The 24,322-nt window shown below is 37.4% G+C and overlaps 1 protein-coding gene across 1 annotated transcript; it reads right to left on the reverse strand.

The window, feature by feature from the left end:
• Positions 1-4,782: 4,782 nt before the first annotated feature.
• LOC143176967 (uncharacterized) lies at positions 4,783-7,523 on the reverse strand. The gene has a single exon (XM_076374655.1). The coding sequence runs from the start codon at positions 7,521-7,523 to the stop codon at positions 5,838-5,840; it is 1,686 nt and encodes a 561-aa protein (XP_076230770.1). The 3' UTR covers positions 4,783-5,837.
• Between the last annotated feature and the right edge of the window lie 16,799 nt (positions 7,524-24,322).

The raw sequence follows: 24,322 nt of genomic DNA on the forward strand, positions 1-24,322 counted from the left end.
GTAAAGGGTTACAAACATAATTATTATTATTATTATCGTCGAGTTGAAAACACTCCGTTTCGGAGTCTTTATACAATCATCTGGCACATGCGATTAAATAAATAAATTCCAGTTGCGTCTGCCTGACATGAACTCGAGAACAATTATCGTTTGTCCCTTAAGCTCACCCTTCGTAATTCCTTCATCCATCGCTCGAAATTCAAATTTAAGAATTTTAAAGGCGATGAAGTGTCGAGTTTCCATTCAATCCTTTCGCTATGAAAAATGATTACATACACAGCTTCTTTACTCGTAGCAAAATAGGAGCACAAGTTTCGAACTGGTTACTCGTTTCCAACTCCTAGAACAAAAATTCACAATCCAGCCTGATTACTTCCACGAAAACTCACGTGTCATCACCTTTAACGCATTCCAGGTGCGCAAAAGGATTACAGTTTTTTCATGTAAATTCACCATAGCGAAAGGATTAAACGTTGGCTGGGAACGATAAAAAGAGGGACACGGTTCGCGAAGTCAGACGCTTTGCGGTGTTTGGCACTGATTCCTATGCTGGATAGTTCAGGGGTTGAGGCTCGAAGTCTCGAGAAAGGAAGAGACAGAAGGAAGGCACTGTCATACGCGCAAAGAGCATCTCGGAATTCCCATTGTTACACGGAAGGATCAACCTTTGCGTGGAATCGAGGATTGGGTGGCCAATAAAGTGCATTCTGTTTACTGTGACTCGTTTTCTATTAAGACATGAGCTACTGTCGACGTAGTCCTACGTCATTTTAAAATCTATAGTTGAATGACACTAACGATGTTCTACGTCGTTGTAAAGTTTATTAAATTCTTTCAATGTTAGAATACTGCGGCATTCAGCTACAAATTTTTTGAAATTGTAAGGCTGTTAAGGCTGTTAGAACCGCCGGCTGTGAAGGAATTAATACAATAGATATTTGAAAGTATCAATGACCTCGTTAAATGAATATATTACTCGGTATTATTCAACATTTCCTTGCACTCCTGCTAGGCGTCGCGATAGGCTTCCTGCAAGACAATGCATCCCGAGGCGTTCTGATTCACGGAACAGTGAAAGGAATTTTCGCGGTGTCGCAAGACCTCGTGAGCAGAGTTCAACTCCCTGAGCTGATAAGTGTCAGTAGGTCAGCGTTTCATAAGCAACTCTGACCGCGAAACGCTTACAAGTAATTGTCTAACCATACCCATTTCTTCCCTCCTGTTGGACAATATAGGAACCAATACTAATAGGATAATAATGGCTGATGACTAGGGGCACATTTTGGGAGGATGTACCCAGATCCTGAAGCACATCGAATAATTATGTTTCCTTGAAAGAGGAAGAGTATATAACTCTAATCACTGGTAGCTGTGAAGGTAAAACTTCATGAGTAATCAGGGCCACATTTCTACTTTTAGAGGCCCTAGACATAATGCCATTATGAGGTCTCAAAAGAATAAGACTATTTCAGTTAATCAAATTCTTATAATTGATACAAATTTAAAAAAAAAGAAATTAAATTATCCAGTTAGAATAAACACATCTGTCGTATCAAGAGGCTGAGGCAACTGAATAGATTTCAAGAAATTTTCCAATATTAAGTTATTTTTTATATTATCGATTGTAAGGAACAAGTTTGTAAAATGTACTGCGATAGGAAATAAGGCCCAAACTTGGACCTAATGCCCCTTATGATAAATGAAGTCATGTAAATAATATATCGACTTTTTTGAGTTAAGTTCTCAAGAGTAAAGCAGATTTGGTTCTCAAGAAATATTTTCCTTTTTGTTATTTTACACAGTACCGAGTTTCCTACCGAAAGCGAAGGCGTTTAAACGAGAAAAAGAACCTATGCTACCCACGTGGGACTCGTTTTCCAACGATTATGCATTCAGAACTAATTCAGTCCATTGCTCCAGCGATGCCTTGAGATATTACCTTGCAATTTGTTTTTTTATTATCCCCTTTGAACGCTGTTACGTGTCGCGAATGGAGAAACCCGTTGCGAAACAGAAGGTGATACTTTTCACTCGGCGATCAATACGATCGATGAAGCGCGGACGAGAGAGCGACTTCCATTAAACGCGTGCTGCCAACGCAATTTGCATAAGATCAGTAGCGACGTTTGCGCCACTTTTTTCTGTCAAGTCAAGAGCAATTTATCTTCTCGGAGGTATTTCAAAAGTAAAAAGCCTCGGAGTGTAGGTATATTAAAGAATGCATGGGAATGTCTTAATTTATCGAAAATCGAGAAACTAGAAACTGGACAGTAAATATGTGTGTCTGGATTTTTTCCGATCGCGGAATAATTTCTTTGGCACGTGCAAACAAGATACCAGAGGCGACGACGAAAGAAATCCATTTGGAGTTGCGAAACGTTGCGCTCGTAACTGGTCGCTATCGACCACGAATCGATGATAATCGTGGTTAATTGTATATGCATACGCGACGATGGTAACGAGTGTTCATCGGCGCGTACCAGTGGCTGTAACCAGTTTCGAAATGACCGCGTTCGACATCTGAGTAAATAACGACCGAGACTGAGTCTTAATTATTTGTTGACAGCTTAAGAGTCCTGAATTCCTCGATACACTTTAAAATCGAATTTATTGTGTAAACAAAGTTAAGATTTCTCAGCTCACCAGTTTTAAATTATTTATTTTTCAGGTGCTTCAGTTTTGAATGTCTTCGATTTCTTAAATTTATGGTACAACTGTGTCTCAGTAAAAACTTCATGGTATACTCAAGTTCCCTGGAATATTCTTTCATTTTGGGGAATTATAGCTGTAAATTGTACCTGGTTCTTGTCTTTACGAAACAAATTTTTTATATCCTTTAAGTTCCGAACCGATTCCAAGATGTGAGCTTATAATGAAACAGTTCTGTACTCTTAAAATATGATCATTATCAGCCATGTACATACAGATTTGCGTCTAAGACAGGAATACAAATTTTACAAAACTGTTAAAAGAGATAATGTTCGATAATCGACAAGATTTACACATTTTTTTATGAAAAATGCTTAGAACAAGAATCTGAGGTAAATATCGTTAAAAACTATTGTTTAAATTACTTTGACTCACATATGGATCAGGAGTATGAACATGTTACTATTCTATTTAGTCTCGAACGATCTCAGTTTTTCAAATTCTGGTATCCTTCTAATCCCAAATTTCAATATCTTAAAGTCTCTATTTTTTAGTGTTTTCAATTGCATAGCTTCCTGTACCTCAACAGTAACTTGAGTTAAAATATTTTTTATCTCCTGTTCTTTGCTTCGGTTTAACCAAAATTAAAAATAAAATTTCGCTGATAATTTTGGCGCAGCTAGTTCTCTTCAAAATATGTCCCACACTTCTCTCCCCCCACTAAACCACCTCCTAATTAGTTTCATTAAGTTAATTGTCCGGAACGCATTACCAACTGCGTCAGCCGGTAATGTGTTGTGCACAGTACTCAAGATTTCATCAAGACTTCCCAGATTTCGTTCTCATGCGCTGCTACGCAACCTTCACAAGCAATTATTTGCGTCGCGTCAAATGTCAAGAGTGATTTTAGTGTCCTCTCAGTTAATAAATATCTACAGATTATTACTGGAAATGATTTTCCTCAAAATAAATTCCCTGAGTATCAATATTAGCGTCTGCCCCTTTAACGCGCTTTTTTCAGGAAAAAGTGTTGCAATCTAAATTACGAAAGTCTTCTTCATTGAAGAAATACTCTTTTAATGAGGTTCACCTTGCGAATACTTTTTACCTTATTTTCATTCATTTCTTTCCTAACTTTTTAGAATCTAAACTCACCCCTCAACTTCTTGCTCCTTTTTCTCATGTAATTAAGATTAAAGTTTGCGTTCTCACGAGCGAACCAGCATTACTGTGCTAAGGGAAAAACTTTTACTACACATTTTCCTAGACACAACTGAATTGAAGAAAATGAAGGGTGAATGCAATTCAGTATAATTTAACAAGATTAAATCGTTGCTCTGTGATGCTACGAGTAATTAAAGGTATTTTTCCCCTTTCATATGACAGAAATTAATGACGAACCTAATGTTTATGTAATTTTCAAGAATAACGCTTGTCACTTATAAAAGGAAATAATAAATCATATCTTTGAATTCAAAATATGAGAATTTGAAATATGGAAATATAATACGGTAGTATTTGATACATTAAAATTTAAAGAATTGGCATCCAAAACATAAAAACAGGCAATTTTTTAGCTTAAAATGTTAGAATTCAAGGTATTATTAATTCAATGACTGGATCTCAGAGTGTAAAATTTATAATATACGAATTTGAAATTTCTAATCTATTCATTTGACAACGAAATCAGCAATTATTTCTGAAATGAGGTCCACGAATTTTGAGACACCAGTATCCTTAACGAAGCTACCAGCTCGTTTTCTCAGAGGAAATGCAACAAGGTAATAAACTACATGCCTTCGCGGTTTCGTTGACTAACAAGCTCTCCAACCACCAGAACCATTTTCTTGGTCAAGCGACAATAATTCGAGCCAGAGTCTAATTAGTCTGCTCGTCTTGCGACAGGAAGGTCGTTACGCTTCGCAGTGATATTATGTCACAATGCACTTGCAATCACTTCCTCGAACGCCGATCGACGCACATTATTTACATTAAAATGCTAATTGAATTAGATTCCAACCAAATAAAGTGTTAAGTGACGGAAGGTTTACTATTCGTAACAGAAAATAATCATATACACTTAGAAGAATCAATTCAATTCAAATGATAAAATGACTAATTTATTATGACTATACTGCAAATATTTATCCACTTGTAGGAAAGACGTTAAAATATGTAACAAAATGCAGAATTCACATAAAATGCAAAAATAAAAAGAGAATCCAAAGTGAAATAATTAGACGTTGCATCGTTAAAATTATTATTTAGCTATTTAAATTTCATTTCCATAGCTATGTTTGTGAAAGTACGGATTTGCATAAAGTTGTAAGGTTTAGTTATGACTAAATTTTTGTTACCCTCAAAACATCCCAAATCACCCGATCTTTCATCCCTAACCTACAAATTATTCTCGGAATTCTTCAGAACGATCCATAAGTCCTTGATTCGACAAAAGCGATCGACTTTCGAGATAAGATTAACGAGGTCATCGAGTAAAGAACCGGTGGGAAGAAGATGAGGCCAGGTTCCATCAGCTTTTTGCCCGAGTAATTTTCCTACTCGGACAGAGGCCGTTCCGAGAATTGAAAGCCAACTGAACCAGTTGGTCGCTACTTGGTTAGGCCACCCATCACGATTTTCCACGCTAACGCTGCCAACGAACGGCCAATTTCGTCTTGGGAGGAAGCAGGTCCATCCTTCTCGAACGAGTGCTTCCTTTAATAGTCCTTGTTGGACTTGTCGAAACGCGTCCATAATTTAGGCTACAGAAACACTCCCCTACAAACCTAATCCAAGCCCCTTGGCTCACATTATTACTCAACTTCAGATAGCCAGTCAGAGTCGAAAGTTCTTCAATTTACATATTCATAGATTCGCACACATCATTCACAAAGTCCGACATTCTACGTCCAAACTCGAACTCATGCTAAAAAAAAAGACTAACAGAAGCAACAAGTTATCCACTGTTGTTTAAATATTCGCCCAAATATAAATTCCACTGCCAGAATATATAATTCCCTAGATCTTCAACATTCAATCTTAGTCATCGTTCAGAACCGAAACATCAAACTATGACCAACTCTGGCAGTTCAGCAGTTCAAGTAAGAAAACGCATACTGTACATGACAAACGTCTAACAACTTCCGCTTTCAGACTCTAACACACTTTTGAATCGAGACCTCCGAGTCCTAACGAGGTCTAGGCCTAGGCAGCGGCTGTAACTGTTGTTGTTGATGGTGCGAATAGCCGCCTCTGGAATTCGGCGCCAGCTGTGTTCTCTCTGGGCTGTCATCCAGGTTCAAACCAGCCACAAGTTGCGCTATCTCCCTGTCTTTCTTCTCTTCTTTGGGCAGCGCGTTACCGTTTTGCGCGCTGAAGCCTAGGGAGGCCAAGCTACCGTGGCTCCTGCTGCGGTGCTCAGCTCGGATGCTGTAAGAAAACGCCCTTTCGTTCAGGTGGCCCTTCCGTCGGTAGATCCCGGTACCGAAACGGGACTCGTTCTCTGGACTATCAGTAGCACGGTTCATTTCCGCCGTGGTCAAGTCAGCGTGAGACGCTGCCAACCTCCTAGACGCACCCAATGTGGACGTGTCTCCCTCGGGATGTTGTCTCCTGCCCCTGTTTCCGGCTGTCCCGTACGTTCCTGCTGGGTACATAGCGGCTGCAGGCGGTGGAGGCACCACCGGAAGTGGAGCATACACTGGGACAATGGGGGCAGCCGCTGGAATAGGTCTGAGCCCACGAGGATGATGGTGTGCCTTCCTAGGTAAAGTTGCAGCTGGCACCAAGAGCACTGGCGCTGGTCTGGCCAATGTCCCAGCGACTGATCGACTACTGGGCGGCAGGGGATGAGGATGATAATGCTGTTGCCTGACTGGATGACCTAAAGTGTGATGCCCATGGCCGTTGGTGTATATTCCTTGATGCAACTGGGGATGTAGGTGAGCATGTTGCAATGGATCTTCATGCAACGCTCTGTTTTTCAATTTCTTTAGTTTCTTGTTAGCTTTCCTACGGACGGAGGAAGACGAAGATTCCTCCAAAAGTAGGGGTTGAGAAGGGGGTGGCGGCGGCGGTGGCGGGGGAGGTGGTGCTATTAGTTGTCTGGGTCGTGAACCCTTAGTGCTTCTTAAGGTGCCTTGTTCTTGGTATAAACCATCGACCTCGTCTCGGGTCCTAGCCCAGACTTTATGGTTTTCATCTCCATTGTAGAGGCTGAGGTCGTCTGTGGAGGTAGCATCCAAACGTGTCGCTTGGGGGCTGTCCAGCGTGGTACTGGAGCCACCAAGAGTGTGATAGAGACTGTTATTAGAAGCATGGTTATTTGTCACTCCGTTCGTCGTAGCCGAGGTTGGGTCCAGACCCTTAGCATAACTGCTGTCCGCATACGCATGAAAACAACACCTCACCAGGGCGTTGGCCGCCATGTCGCGTTTACAGATGAATGCATGACACTCGAGAACTTTGATACCGGTTGTCCGTCTGAGGACAGCGGCGAAAAGGGGCGGATGATTGGCGCTAGGGTTGCGGGCGAATGGCGAGTCCAGAGGTAGGAATCTCGTGTTCGAGGAATCACCACTTCCGCCTTTTACATGCCTGACTGCCGCACAATAATGCAGCGCCTCGATCGGAAAGAACCTGGTGACCTTCTTGCGGTGCTCGTCGACATTCTCCAGCAGGAGGCCGTTGCTCCAGACACTCAGCCAGGAGTCGATACCACGTGCTCCCAGAGCACCCTGCTCAGGATAAAGTTCCCTCAGGGGTTCCTGAACACCTAGCAAACCTTCCTTGCTCGCATGAGGCACGGAGCTGCCCAGGTAAAGAACTCTGCACCGGCAGTACGGCGTTGCCGTCTCTTGATTGGCACCCCTCATTTTTGTGGTCGACTTACTCGATCACACAATCTCAGGAATTCAACGAAGGAATCTAGCCTCCTCCTTTAATTCCTCCTTTAACGCAAGGTGATAAACTCAAAGAACCCCGAACAGATCACGCACGATCCCAACGAAGCTACGATAGATCCAGAACACCCGAATCATCGAATACCATTGATCTGAACACACGCGATTGGTACAAGCACCGTGCACACGGAAACCCCAGAACTCGAACCGGTAAAACTCACTCCACTCGCGATTATGCAGTCACTTTCCAAAGACGCAGCCCGTGCGACGTTGCAAAATACGCGTGCGTGGACGACGAAGAAAGCCGCTCTCGGCTATTTCGCAGCAGCTGTAGCCGCCACTCGCTTGAGATCGCGTCAGGCCATTATGGCCGCCTTCTGACGACTTCCCCACCAGCGATCTCGCCGCTCCTCTCGCCTCTACCTTTGCCTCGCCGCTACCTTCTCTTCATCCGTTTCTTTCTCCTCTAGCTAGCGCTCGCCAACCTTTTCCAACCTCCCACTACCTAGACAGGTCCTCACCTGTGGTATGCGGCGTACGCCAGTGGCGTCGTCGTCCTTTGGATCGCCCCTCACCTCCACGTGTACCGATCGACAGGTACACACCCGGCACACCGATGCCAGCGAATGCTCTCACCGGGCGATACACGACGTGGAATTCAGCGTCGGGCGGCGTATTGGTGGAATCCAGAGGTGCGGCCACAGGTGTCGGCCACGCGAGCCGCCGACTCAAACGTTTCTGAGATCCTCATCGGCCTCGAGGAATATGAAAATGGCGATGTCTTCGGGTCCCTACAATTCACTCGTGCGGGGCCCCACGATTCCTCATAATCTCACCTCAGTCACTGATGCCCGAGGGCCTCACAGATGGCGCTGACTCCACGTTTACCTGGCGACCGTGGTGGCCACTCATGGACGGATTCTTTTCTCTTTTAGGGTGTCCCGAGGGAAGAATGGGACCAACACAACCGCCAGGACACTTGACCCGATGTTTGGACCGAGTCTTCGATCACCGATTGCGCACGGTTGCGAACGGAACAGCGAGCTGCGATCGCCCGTACGCTCCTCGTCGGACTGAGGACTGACGGAAGGCGTGAGACTCCGGCGGTCGGGGCCCCACTACGGCCGCGGGCCCCTCTCTTCCTTACGAGCCGCTTTTCTGCCTCGGCTGTGAGGCACTCCCTGACTCCCGGTGTCGTCGTACCTGCCTCAGAAACCCTTCGCTCGATGGGGTGTCTGGAATTGTGTCGAGGGAAATGAGAGTCCTCGGGCTGATTTTATGGAGGAATGCTAATAACTCGCGCCTTTTTCCACGTTGGTGATGCAACGATGCGTTTTGTCGCCGCTACTTGTTTGCTATGAGCTGCTTAGGCGTGGATCTTGACTGGGCTTTCGAATTCCTAGGATGGCGACTACTTGTGAGTAGGTCTGACAGATTGTAGATGAGATTTATATATCGATTTCACTTTCATTTCTTGAAGGTCGTTGGGAGGTTATCCATGTTAGAAGTGTTCGATTGTATAATGTATAGTCGAACCTTGGTAACTCGAATCTTAAGAAAGAGTTAAGAACTTTGGATTGCGGGGGTTTTATCTTATTGAAATTTTCGGGAAGCAATAAACAAAAATGCGATTTATAAGGTCTTGTACAGAATTCATACTTTTCTAATTGATGAGACTCAAAAATAAATCGAAGTCAATTATTTACTAGATATGTACTTATAAGAATTTAAGAATACATATAATATATCTATACATATAGCCATAAATATAAAAGGAATTTTAACGCACAGTTGATATATTATCTATACAGAAATTATTTATAGAAAGGTATAAAGTTAACAACTTTTAAAACTTGATTTAATATAAACATTGTGATTCCTACTAAAGAAGCTAAGAGTTAGAAAATATATGGTAGGACACGTTCTATCATTAAAGAAATCTGTAATTTTATTTTATGGTAATGGATTAATGTTATACGTGTTTTCGATTATAAGATATAGGTATATCAATGTATTACCTTCTGCTTCCAGCTATAGAAGTTATAGAAAATAATAGAACATTGACTTATAGAATTACAGTTCACCTTTCACAGATCGGGCTTCTCTGAATTTGAATTACAAGATTAAAATACCGCACCTAAACATATAACAAATAAATCGACTTAAAGTAAACTTATATTTCGATTTACAGAGGTTTCTACAGTAGAGCGGAAGTGAATGAACAAAATTGTAGTCTGATAGATATTTTCAAATTACAAAGGTTCAACTGTAATATGTAAATTTCTCTGCTGAGCTACTTGCTAATCTAAGAAAACGGGACAACTTTGTTATTATACACAACATTACCTAAAACAGATACACCGCCCGCATGAGCTTAACTAGAAACACTAAACACAGGTGTACACGTGAATGAATCGAACACCTAGACACATTTACAATTTTAATCGAAACCGATTAGATCTGACTTGGCGCGTGAAAAGAAAGTAGTACGCGTTTGTTAGCGAGACACACGAAATTAGGAGCGAATGAGATTTGCTGTTCTGCTGATCAAATCCAAATCAACGATTAGAACAAAGAAAGTTCTTCTAGTGCGCTAAAAAGGAAAATCAACTAACGGAACATAGTTGTCTAGATTAAATTAAACCAATTTGAAAACGTGATAGTTACATTGAATTTAAATTAGAGCAAAGGATGAACATCAGAAATAGTCTGTCGTCGTAAATTACGACTTGTTTATCACGAACGACTGTTTATCATGATAACAGTGCAAACTTATAATTCAATTCATGAGCCATAAATTCCGTTCATAAATATGTACGTGAACAGTTCGTTGCCACATCTTATTATAACTTGTTACAACTTATCACTGAGGAAGGCTGAAGAATAGTGAAGGTCTAAATGGTAGGATACTCATTGTCAGTGTTCTTTTATTTGCAGTCCTTTTATAAAACATCAAAAGCTAAATCTGTTGCTTTAAAGTAAAACAACATGGATAGCAGACTCTTATTTTTAAAATATTAATAATATTCGAAGTTTTAATCCTCAAATTTGAATCATAGTCTTCCATTTCATTATATTTTCGTTTTCGAGGAAGGAGTTTCTTCAGTATAATTGCTTTTTATAAAAAATACAATTTCCGTCTTGCGGTCTTCAATTAAGGTATAAGATTAAATTCTTTCAAAATAAGATACATCATTTTACCATATAACTACAGAAATATCTAAAGAAAACTCTGTTTCACCGAAATTGTCTCTTTAACACATTAAATGTTCTAACGTATTTTTAAAACATTCATAATAAATGAACCTAATATTTAATTTTAGAACCTTTCAATCCACAATAATATCAAAGTAGGTAATGTAAAACAAATTTGAATAGAAAAAACGTCGTTGAAATGCCCGCCGTATATAACGTTAATTAAATAGTTCATCTTCAAATTACAATTTCCATTTTTGTGAACAGTTTTCAGAACATCGAGGTACACACATTCCTGAAAAGGGTACCGTCTCAGACCCCAGGCAAGTGGCAGCTTTCAAATAAGCGCGCACCTGCGCGCAAACGGGCAAAGGTGCCTCTTGTAGGCCAGAGACGCGGCCAACAACCGTGAAAGACCCGAATGTGTGCGGTTCTCTTTTGACAGAAGCCGATTCGAGGTCTCCAGGTCGAGTCGTCTGGACGTCCGTTCTGTTGTGCTCCGCGTGCCATAGCTGCGAAGGCGAAATCGCGGATATTCATTGCGCAACCCGCGCGAATCGAAGTGCCAGTTAATTATGTATATAGGAAAGAGCACGTACTTAGACTTCATTTCTACGTGAATCATTACGTAATTATGTGATCATTTAAAAGGGCACACCACTTTGGAGATATAGAAAAATAAATAAATTTTTAGTTTTTGTCGTATGATAATTATGGAGTAAAATATTGGAATTTGTAAATATTAAAATATTGCGTTTATAGCTTTAAGTTCACGTTATTTTGAATATTATATACTTATGGTTCTTCTGAGAGTTGTAATTTTATTAACTATTCCAGCTTTAAAATATCCTTTTATTCAGATATTTTATACATACGAAACTTAACAAAATAGTAAAAAAATTTCAAATTTTAGAAATCGACAAAGTGGTGTGTCCCCTTAATGACTCTCATTGTCAGTTATATGTTTCAATAATCAGATCATATTGTAGGAAGCCTGTTTTTACAACTGTTGAAAGAGTACTGTCAGAAGTAGGAATACATTAACGAGACCTAATTTAATAAAAGCTGTACAATTATTATAAATTGATATGCATTTTTAAGTTTCAATTTCTCAAGTTGATTATTTGAAGTTAGGCTGCAATTTTTCTCCAGTATTAATAATTTTAATGGAACCAAAGGAAATACATTGTAATACTTTGAGTAATTTACCGTTCGAGAATTCCCCAAACTACGTGCCCGAGTTTTTCATAATCGAGTGAGTTTTATTACCTTCAGCAATTAATGCCAAATTACAACTTCGATACAGTCGGTGAAGCTGTTATATATTATGCAGAAATTGCTAATTGAAATGCGTTTCTAGCACGAGTGCTTTAAATAGTTAATGAACTTGTCGGATCGGGAGTGGTATTTCCTCTACTTAGTCAGTTCTTTTATAGAGCATCAAGACCTGAAATTGTGTCAGACTGTTCCTACATAGCAAATCTAATTTTAGAAGTGGAAAAAAATTTACATTTACAGGTGTAACTAAATTCCCTCTTCTCCCAACAAAATTGGATTAATGCCTATTTAATTGACAATTGACTGGCCGTAAAAAGCAACTTTTAAGACGAGTTTCAGTTTGACTCGCTCGTATCAGTTTTATAATTTATCAGAGGAAGGAGCAAGTATCCTGTTGGCAACGTTGTGTGGCTGCAAATCTAGCTTGGAATTTCCTGTGTAACGAGAAACGCTTCCCCCTACAATTTCTATGTCTTCTCTGGATTAAAAGGGGAAACAGAACCGGACGGCGATAACGTTTTCCGTGTAATTAGGCAGGAAGAGAGGAAGAATGATGGACGCATAAGGCCAGAAAACGTCAGAAAAGAATCAGGGTCGCGTGACCGAGGACCCTGACCATGGCCCAACCACCAAGATTTCGTGTGCTGGGAAACGGTCTGCGAAACGTTTCGCATGCTTCACGCGTTTCAATAATTCTGCAACTCGTTGAATGCGGTGAGGAAAGTGGAACGAAAGGAGAACATAAAAACTGCAACTTTGTCGAGAAAAGAAATTTTCTGGTTCTGAACCATTAAAGAATTAACATACCTATTACATGGGAAAGACGAATTCATTCGTCATGTGAAGATTCCTCTGAAAATGAATAATAAAACTTAATTCAAATGCTTATTCAAACAATAGAACCTCGTTAATCACGTCACAGTTATTTATGTTCTGTGATAATGAAGTTCTCGATTATCCAGTGTATTAAATTTTAGAGAGCTAAGGTAGTTCAAATAATTTGGCCCCCTAAAGATTAACAATAAGTGTATAATAGGTCCTTGGCTAAGACTCGAATTTAATAATAATTTATTAATTAATTTAATTACCTAAATCAATTTAATAATACATTCTAGAAAAAAATTAAGTATTAACAAGTACTTCAATTTTTAATCTACTGTTAAATCACTTAATTAAAGTCCTATTGTAAGAATTTAAAATACAGTTTTCACTAAACTGCAAGATTCTGAGTAGCTACAGAAATAATTATTCCCACAACTATGAAAGTAGTCCAAGTAAAAAATCCAAAAAAATCACTTATTTAGTGTTTTTTGGATTTACATTACAGATAAAATAAGCAATAAATTCAGCTTCTTTAGATTTTTAATATAAACCTCTTTCGTAATTAGCGACACAATTGCCTATGTATCTTCATTGGATAAAAAAAGTTACTTAACAAAACATTCACCTAAGCCAAAAATGAAAAGTATATACAGGACTAGTGCAAAAACTTTATTTGCATTACAATTCACCTATGTGGATGAATATTTTTATCCCAGAATCTTAAATACAAGAACGAGAGAAGGTGTGCTTCGTGCCAAGAAGGGTTCCAAAACTACGCGTGCATTCCGTCGCGATCGAGAACGTCACATTAGTATGCAAATAGTCGGATCGAGGCACGACTTGTTCGAGTATTTATTTCGATGAGATGGAACCGTTTTATCCTTGGCCGCTGGTCGAAGGACGACCACGAGATTCGACGAAAACCGCTCACTGATCGTTGAAATCACTGGTTCCTACTTTAACATCGACATAAATTTCCAAGATGATCCTCGGAGACGCTTATTCAAGTCTCGCGAGGAATTCGTGCCTTTCTCCCGACGATTTTTCCTTTTCTTCTACGACGAAAAACAACCGATCGGCTGGATCGTGAATGGATTGGTCAATGGAGACCTCAGCGGTACCAATGAACCGCTTTAAACAGTAGAAAATTGAACTTAGAGGCATTTATTCTTGGAGAAAGGTTATTCTTCATTAGAGAAATTCAAAGCTTTCTGCCGCCAGGAAAAAGAAAGATTGTTTAGAGTTAGAAACGAAGGAATGGTCATATTGGGAAGAATATCAGTTGCACGTTGATGGTTCGAAGGTTCCTGAAATGGAGGTTCGAGTAGGTCAGTGGGTCGTTGTTGCGTTAATTACAAGGAATCCAGAAGCTGTGTGCACCTCGAGCAATCCTCTCTACACAAAGTAATTCTTTTCCTTTCTTAAAAACTTGGGAAGAATGAATTCATTTTCAGCAAGAATTCGTGCTTGGATATTGTTCTTGTTATTTATTAATAAATTTGTATAACCTTTTTATGTCCTGCTATTTGATTGTAAATCAACTCACAATGAAGTCAGTGTGTTGACGTTAGTTGTAAACTGACAAATGATCAAAAAGCCGCAAAAAAATTCTGCTTTATACTTCCAATAATCACTACTTTGTGATACAGGGACACTTGGTCGCTGTGTTCCTGAATTAAATACTTAGAAATGTTGATTAAAAGGCTTTAAAAATGAGCAGATTATTTGAAGAGGATAAGGATTTTACTATTTAACTTGGTCTACAAAATTTGTGAAGAATTAGTAGAAGACTACTAGAAATATCTTCTTACTTGTACTGTACAATACAAATATGTAAAATGAATTTAGAGTTTTATCATTCATGTTTTTAAGGAAATAGATTTTATGAATTATATTTAACTGATTGTGAGTGTCACTATTTATGAAATGTGAAATTCTCTGTTTGTGAAAATCAGATAGGTACCTGTGAATAGCTTAAGTAATCATACTATTTTAATTATCACTTTTTATATATAAATCTACTAAACATTATTTTGTTAAAAGTCTGAGAACTTCAACTGATTTAGAAACACTATTAAAATTGTTAAGTTCTGTAATTTCTTTTCCAAGTTCTTTTGTAATTGAATGTCTTTCTTTTATTTTTATCGTTTTAATTGTATGTAGTTGGGTTAAAGACAAATAAGGACATAGATATTGTTATCACTATTATTATTGTTACTATCATAAACAGGTACTTCCTATATTCAAAACGCACACAATTCTATCGTTTTTTAAAATGTTTGTATTGAAACTTATGTAAATTCTTAAAATATATCTGACACCTTTTCGGGTACCGTTTTGATCTGAGATTCCTTCATGTTAACTAATAAAAAGTCTTCGTGCAACTAAAAGAAGAATTTCGGTCAAGATATTCTAAGCGTCGATGCATGACATCCTTTACCTGAAAATCTAAAGCAACGAAGAAACGGTGAGTTAACTTTGGGGTACAAAAAATACCGTTTTAAATTTGTCACCAGTGGCTTGAGAACTATAATCTTTTTCTGAATTATGTAATTATGCTAGACAAGAAATCACATTCACTGCTCTATACCTTTTAACTCAATGAAAAACGATGATTAATTAAGTAATAACGTAATTTTTACCTTTCAGTTACCATCTTAATTTCAATGTAAGTTAATTATTTATATTTCAAATAAATGGTATAAATATAAATTTTGCAGTGACTAAACTTTTGATAAAAATTCAAAATCAAATTCCTATTTAGAATTTTTATTCTTTTAAAGTAATTTGCGAAAAAGACTTTAAGTGTAGGTCTAGTTTTGTAATAAAATTTTAATGCTAATTCACGTAGAAAGAGTTAGCTATAAACGTGATTTCCTAAGGCAATAAAATCTCACGATCCACTGTTCTGTTTTTTACCTGAATGTCTTAAGGAAAAAACTTGAAACATGGGAAGAATCTTATCGAAGAAGCCTGGTAACCTCTCTGTCAGTGGCTTCAGCCATGGCACATCGAAAAAAGTAAAGAAAGTATTCTTTCTTGAATATAATCAACGTGTATGGTGAGGAAGCAGAGTGCATCAATGTGGAATTTATAATTACTACTATTATATTATACTACATATAATTACTACTATAATTAGATCTTATGAATCCTCATCTTCATGCACAATTCAGGTGCCTAAGAGTAGAAGACCTCAAAGAAAATTTTTTCTCATCTATTTAACCAATATTTTTATTTTGTAGTAGTAATTTTTCATTTCCGAACCAAACGTGAACTAACTGTTTGAAACAATTGCAATTTTACTCAAAATTACTTTTTAATCGATCAGTATGTAACTTGAGTAAACTTCGTTTATATCCATCATTAATTGCAATCTCATCTGTTGGTATTTCTCTCGAGTGTCCATTTCAGGTTACATATAAGTGTATGTATATATCTGGTACTACGTCCTCTTCGAAATAAGAATTCCTTCTACAGAATGAAACTGCAAACGTTTTTAAATACTTTCTTCACAGACATTTATTCACTGCACACCGGAAGTGAGAAACTGACCAGAGCTGTAGATCAATCAATGTAGATCGATGTAGATCAGTGCTAAAGCTCGTTGATGGTTTTAACTGCTTTCTATCGCAATACCGTGCCAACAATTCGAAAGTTCTATGCAAATAAGCCTCAGGCACTACGAGACCCGTAAAAACCTATGAATCTCAGCTTGACACGAATGTCCGTCGCCAAGTATTTGACGACCAGTCCGCGCGGTTCGTACTTTCTTTCGTTTAAAAGAACGACGGAGGCTTTTCTTCGTTTCGAAGATTGTTTAATCGGCGATGACACGGCGAGAAAGTTCGTCGAACGCAAAGATCAGGGTGTCCTGGCGTAATAGAGATTCCTCAAGAGAGATTTCCTGTGGTGCAAATTACGTGGACGCAAGTGAAACCCGAGAGCGTTAATTAACGTGATTTGGCTTGCAAATGAAAGACGCAAGTGATGAGTTATGCTACTTTTTTTGTGTCAAAACTAAATATTAGCTTGCCTCAGATTCCAAGAAATTGCAGTGGTGCTGTATAATAGTCATTGTGCTATAGATGCTCATTATGTTTAACTATCGTACGACAAATGCAGGGTCACTTTGACCCTAAATACAGTATAAGATGTCAAAAGTATAATAAATTAAATTTGTAAAAATCGTACAAAGAATGCACTTAATTCATGTAGGTATCAAGTGCACAGAAAAATAAAAAGAAGTAAAGTGTATAATGTTCAATGTGCGTTTTTCTATACAAGGTGTGTCAGTAAAAATTACCACCTTGATTATCTTTTAAACTGTAAGAGTAACAGAAACATTTTTTAAATAAAAATCGTTTGATATTAAAACTCCATTTACGGAGCGCGTCATTTTGACGTATTCCAAATTTTATGAGGAAAACTACGTAAACCGTTTACATTTTTTTCTGACTTATACTGACTATTATCCATTCAACGAGATAAATAGATATCCAAGTTCATTTTGTTCAAAATCTTCTAATTTTGAAATTCTCTGTGTGGTATACCTATATCTACAGGTACGCGTCATTTTAAGCATTACTGCAGTAATCAATCTAAATGTAATAAAAGAGTTAATTCTTCAAAAAAATAAACAATGTGGCCAGCGGCAATACTTTGAGAACCTGATAGCTCACATCTAATAGGAGAGACTCGACAGCACTGTTTCTGTAAATATAATAAATTTAAAATAAATAATTTAATATTTCATTTCATTTTCTATTTGTCAATTTCATGCTTAAGTTAATAGTATATAATTATGTTGTTTTTTGAAGAAAATGTAAGGTTCTGTTCGTACGTCAAATTGACGCGTATCCGTAGAGATAAGTATATAAGAAACGTCCGTAAATGGAGTGTTAAGGGGGTCATCATATGGTCATGCCTACTTCTTTATGGGTGAAGTCGCTGAAGACATGTGAAGGTCACTTCTGTTTTTCTAAATGGCATCCTACATTTTTGTATTTAGCATCTGATAATAGTTCTCAAGACGAATATAAATACCTGTAACACAAGGTCATTCGAGGTCATGCAAGAGAGATTATAAATAACAAATAAACTCGCTTTCTTTAGACGTAATGTTCGAAATGTCGTCCATTGGCATTAATATAACGCTGTACACGTGTTGCTAGTGATGCAAATGCTCTATGACACGTTTGGACATACGTTTACATTTACTTCTTATAGAAAACATTGGTGGACATATTGTACAAGCACAACTACGACTTATTATACCATAAGTTATTTCGAACATGACATCTAAAGAAAGTGAATTTATTTGTTATTCACAGTCTCTCTTGCATTACCTTGAATGATCTTTTGTTACAGTATTTGTATTCGTCTTGAGAGGTATTATCAGATGCTAAACAGAAATATGTAGGATGCCATTTAGAAAAATAGAAGTGATCTTCACACGTCTTCAGTGACTTCATCTACAAAGAAGTGGACATGACCATATGATGACCCCTTTAATATCAAACAATTTTTATTTTAAAAATATTTCTATTACTCTTATGGTTTAAAAGATGATCAGGGTGGTAATTTTTACTAGGACACCCTGTATAATTCCTTCCCAAAACTAATGTGCAATAGAAATTTTATTATGAATCAAAATGATTCTGCATGTATCTCCCGCATCCGTCGAAAACCTTTCACCTTCCGAGGATTACCTGAATACTATTAAAGTAACTATTATGTAGTGGGAGTTCCCCTAGCACACGGTGGTACGTAATACGCAGGGTTGCCATACCAGTTCCATCCTTGAGCATAGTGCGAGAAATTAGGAGGTGAGAGAAGAAGTACCGAGTGCCCTATTATACGGGATGATCAGTTTATTTGGAAACTCTCTGAATGTTGGCAGCATTTATTGTAATTGCTGTTAGCATTGTAAGTGCTGTTAACACTCATTAGATGGTTTCCAAATAAATTGATCACTCTGTATTCTATTGCTAAGATTTTGCTCGGGTCTGGGGCCTAGACCTATACCAAGGACACCCGTTGCTTCTTCCCCCATTTTCCAATTTCCCCTACTATACCCACTATATCTTTGAAAAATGCAGCTAAACTGCAAAAGTAAAAAGGATATTCCCATATATCACTTTTGCAATTTCGTCGCTTTGTCGCGTATCATTATTTGAAGGGGAATCCTAGGGGATGCTAGAGAAACTCCCCCTACTTAAATATTTCCAATAGATAATTTAGGTATACTTTTATTCATTTAATAAGCTATTAGTAGCATAAACTAACATTTCTTAAATTTGAAACGATACAAATATTCTTAAATCTTCAAAAATACCTATGTAAAAAATATTTCTATTATTACTTTTTTTACGAAAAATTAAATGTTACTTCTATTGCATTCCGTATAGCCTTAAAGTATCATTTTCAATACCTATAATTCGTAACGCGATTATTAACAAGTTCAAATCGTAAATTTCTTCTAATATAATTTCGTGAAACTGACATAACATCTATTTATCATTTCCTGATCAGTGAGTTTAATATTCAATATTAGATATTTGTATTTTCTGCTTAAATAGGATATAAATGTTAGATATTTGTATTTTCTGCTTAAATAGGATATAAATGCTTCTCCCATCCGTATATAATTACATTTTCTTCTAAACGTGTCTCGAAAGAATTATAAATTGAAATTAAAGTGTAGTCGGTTGCCCTCGTGGCACATGCGCGCATTGAAATCTCCAGTCGATTAGAATAACGGGAGACGAGTTGGGAAATGAGATGAAGCGCGTTACCGGCGCGGCGCGGCGTAGCGGCTCACTTTTACTAATGCGGCCCTCAACTTGTCTGTCTAACGGGTATTACCCGATACTATGGTCCTCTCAGCAATTAAGGCTTCATTAACATGCAAGAAGTGTTGTGGAACTTACGATTCAATGTAGAATACGAGCGACGAGCCAAGAAAGTGCAGTTCAACGATTGCGTGAAACTATGGCCTAGACTGAAATTTCCATACTCTGTTTTTCTCAGGGAAATACCAGTTTAACGCCAGAACTGGCAATGTTGCATACTGTACACCTATTTCTACCTTTTGCATAGATAGATGTCTTTAAACTGGGAAAAGAAGAAAGAATTAATTACCAAGACTTTATCTAATATTAATTAGAAAAATACTTAAAAATAAAACATTTTGAATCATTTTTACCAACAATTTTTATCGTTTTAACTACTTTAATAATTTTAGGATTGAGTTATGAATTCATCGAACAAGTTGTTGAATATTTAGAATACTGAAAATATAAGTATACACATGTTAAGGTTATTGGAAAGAAGTTCATTATTTATATTATTAAACAATTGTTACCTTCGATTAAATTTTCTCTATAATTTAGTGTAATATATATCTCTACTTTCCCTTATTAAATATTAGGTATATAAAGCTTGTCACTTATTTATTATTTTTTCGATACTATTTTTATAACAATTAAACGATTTTGAATTGAAAAGAAAATAAAGGAGTTATTCTAGGTACTTCTAATATTATTGTATACTGTATACTTCGTATCTTAACTTCATCAAAACCTCTAATACCAACTGCAAACGATAATCAATCAATTCCTTTATTTTTTACATTACTCTAACTTTAGTTCATTTATTTTCTACGTCTTTGTATGTACACTGGTTGTGAGTTAACTTTCCCTTCGTTAGGAAGATTTAGATGCCCTTTGACTCATCCAGGCACTCTCGAATGCTACTTTTTCCAAAAGCATTCACAGAATCCATACATCCTGTATAAATAACTGCAGAGGCAAAGAATGCATTCATAACCGCAACACGAATGCCGTAGGAGAAACTAGAAAAATTCTTTCTCGTACGGGCATCGAGAGCAATGGAACTTCCGACACGGAATATCCGCTTTTCCGTCACGTAGCCGTGCCTTTAGATAGTCAGCAACGGCTCGTAGCCTGCAATACACCGACGTGACTATTGATGGCAAGCTGAAGCATGAAACTCATGCGAAAGCAGGGCTGAATGACGCTAAGCTCGGCCAAATCTGACATTGATTGTGAGTATCAATAGAGCTCCACCTTCGACTTTTCCAAAGGCTTATCATGACTCATTGTGTTAACAGTTTTATTCAAATTTCACCTGAAGAAAGCTAAATGGTTCGAATTTTACTGTATGAAATTTTCTCTTCATTAAACTGCGGATTTTTATACAATTTCATGTTTTCATAAACACAATTAAAGAAGTGGAATCTAAATAAAAATTGTCTTCATTTTTCAAATACTATAATTCGTATTCTATGTTTCATATTTTTATGACATTGAATATTATATACATTCTCTAATTTTTTACATATTTCAAATTTTCATAAATGCATAATATATTAAGTCTACTTATTATCTCTTGTATTTTTTTTAAGTTCCCTTACTCTTATCTTTGACAAACAAAAATGAATTAATTATTATTGGAACGAATTACAGGATGGACAATGTAACTAGATTAATTATTTTTATTACTACTGAACAAATTCAGATTATATCTTTTTCAAACGCCTTGGTTGAGGGGCAGTACCGACTGATTAATATATTTTCTTATGAATCATTTTAAGTTTTTAAGATCACTTTAGTCTTCTCACACAGCAAAGAGACGTTTTAAAAACGTCTTAAAGACATCCAGCAAAGTCCTAAAAATATCTTAAAGACGTCCAAATTACGTCTATAAGACGTTCGGACCAAAAATAGACGTTTTTAAGACATCATAAACCGCAAGTTAAACGTCTTTAAGACGTTCATATAATGTATCTTTAGGACACCTTATGAACGTAAGATTTTGGAACTCTTTAAGACGTACGCTGTCACATATTTTTAAGGTACCCTAATTGTGTCGTGGAGACATAAAATGGACATAAAACAGACGTCTTCAAGAGGTCGTGTTTTATATGGGTTTTTAATGAAACCCTATGATAAAAAAATTTTACCAACACACCACACGCGTTAGCGTCAAGTACCATTCTCTATAAACTCGTTAATTCTATCCAGTACCAAATTTAAAGTAAGTGAACACTCTAAGTCATTTGACAATGACTGCTGAAAACTTTCCCGAATTGATCGAAATTTTGCTGAAGAGGAACTCAATCGTTCGACTGGTCACATAAGAGTATGTTAGTGAGTCAAATAGCTGGAATGCGCGGTGTCGCCCCGTTTCCCGCGTAATTTTCGCGCAGTCAAGTTTGCGTAACGGTGAACAACATATCGAAACGTGAATTTCTTGGCAGCACAAAGGCTGGCATTTAATCGAGAACCGTCGCACGTGAGCATAAAAGCGCTGGGGGGCCCCCTATAGCAGGTCACTGCCATCGAAGGAAGCGAGCAGGTTCGTAGCACCAGGTCCCTTTATGGGAGAAGGGGATCCACTTTATTCTCATACGTGTCCACCGACACAGCCGCGGTCAGGTGACTTCTTTAATCCGAGCGCGATGGATGCGTCGCGTGCTGGAACGAATTCCAGAAAATGCGATAAAAAGTCTTGGCAATTACATTTTATATAGGGTGTCCCCCAGACGCAGGGATCATCCGTTAAATATTACGTTATGTTTTCACAATATATAGATCTATGAACCCATTCATGCAGAATTTATTTCGCACTCGTTATGGACAAAATCCGCCAAGTAATTTTCCGCGATATTAAGGTTCTGCGGTGTGAAAACAAATCAATAAACACTTAAAACAGGTTCAGAAGTATAAGATCGAGGAAAAAACCGGAAATTATTGCGCATTAATATTGAGAATTTTACAATGGTTTCAGACGATCAGTTTGGTTTCAGCCATGTATTGTTAGTGTAGCTCGTTATTCTGTCATCAAGTGAATTAAATTGTTTCTGCAAAATCTAATCTTAAGCAACAACAGCTGGTACGGAAGAAGAATTATGATTTGACATTTGTAATGAATCAAACTTTCTTAATAAATCAATGTCGCCCTAAGTTCAAGATGGTCACGAGTTTCACTTGCTGTTTCTCTGGAAAAAGCTACATGTAGTTATAAAACACCCCATCCAAATTCAGAATATTTTAATTCATTGAAAACACAAATTTCGCCCTTCAGATGTTCATTAGAGCATGAAGTCCACTTTCTGAAAAATGTGTCTTGCGCTCTTTCGATTTAATTCGACATTGACCAGAAATTTTTCAAAGTAATTTCTTTTTATGGAAATACCAAATTTACATTAAAATTGAATGTTACACACAAAACATTTTGTATGAAACATTAACAGATAAATTCAAAAATATTTTGACCTTATCTAGACGTTTCTCATCTTTCTGAATAAAGGTCTCTGGTTAAGACAAAAGTCTGCTACCTTTTTCTTAAATCAGTGCGTATAGAATATCCAGAATATCCAAAACAAAGACGTTACTTTTCGTCAATAAAATAAAACTTCGTAAAAAATAAAGTTTCACTCTTTCTTTATGTTCCTCCACAAACGATCAGCAACTCTTCCTCATCGCATATCGTCAAGGCTGAGGCGTTGCTCCGTTCAGAATGCGTTACCGCGGCTGCTCGCAACGGTAATCAAATTTCTGAATTACATTAAACACGGTCGTGTGAATTTCGTTGCGAACGACAACCAGAACCCATTCCACAATACCGTTCCTCACGTTTGTATTCTAACGGTCACCCGGTATACGCTTGATTCACGTATAAAGCAACCGTTTGCGTGATTATAAGGACCATCAACAAGAACACTAATATATTCTTTTCTCGCCATATTTATTTTTAAATTATTCGCTATTCTTCAGTCAAACCTTGGCAATAAGAAATCATTTTTTCCCACGATTTGAATCTCATCAAAATTCTAATTTTCAAGGCAGTATGTGGTCTTATAGGTTGACTATGAGTTGCGTAATAATTTGACCGCTAGGCTTATGAAATTCCTCTGTCCCCGAGAAACGAGGAAAACCATAGTGTCAACCGAGATATGTTAGAAATCAGGGGTAAGTGGATATCGCCTCTGCGGTGAGCGCGACTACTCTAGGCAAGATTGGTGGTTACTTTTGCTTCCAATAATTACATGTATCATAAACTGGTATGTTTTCGTGTATCTTTTCTAAGTAACTTATTCTCACACAACTCTTTTCAATTAACTAAGTTTTAATAGTCAACAGATCCTATAGGCTGAAAAGCATATTTACTATTTACTTGTTTAATTTCATTGCTTTTTTAAGCTTCCTGCGACGGTTAATAAATATACACACATACAAATATAATAAAGTGAAATTTCTAGTCTATTTTGAAATGCCGCAGCCTTCGCGGTAGAATTTAAGAATATTTCCTCTGCAGGTGATTTCAAGATCGGTTGCAGTGGCGCCATATTTGAATAAAATAATTTTCCAAAGAAAATTATTAAAAAAAAAACAAGCGTATAAATAATATAAATAACTTCTTGCGTAAATTCTTCAATCATATGAAACTTA

This window comes from Calliopsis andreniformis, chromosome 3 (assembly GCF_051401765.1).
Source record: "Calliopsis andreniformis isolate RMS-2024a chromosome 3, iyCalAndr_principal, whole genome shotgun sequence".
In the NCBI taxonomy this organism is placed as follows: domain Eukaryota; kingdom Metazoa; phylum Arthropoda; class Insecta; order Hymenoptera; family Andrenidae; genus Calliopsis; species Calliopsis andreniformis.

What these genes read in the sequence shown, in the direction of transcription:
- LOC143176967 (XM_076374655.1), bottom strand. Translation starts at nt 7,523, where the DNA reads ATGAGGGGTGCCAATCAAGAGACGGCAACGCCGTACTGCCGGTGCAGA.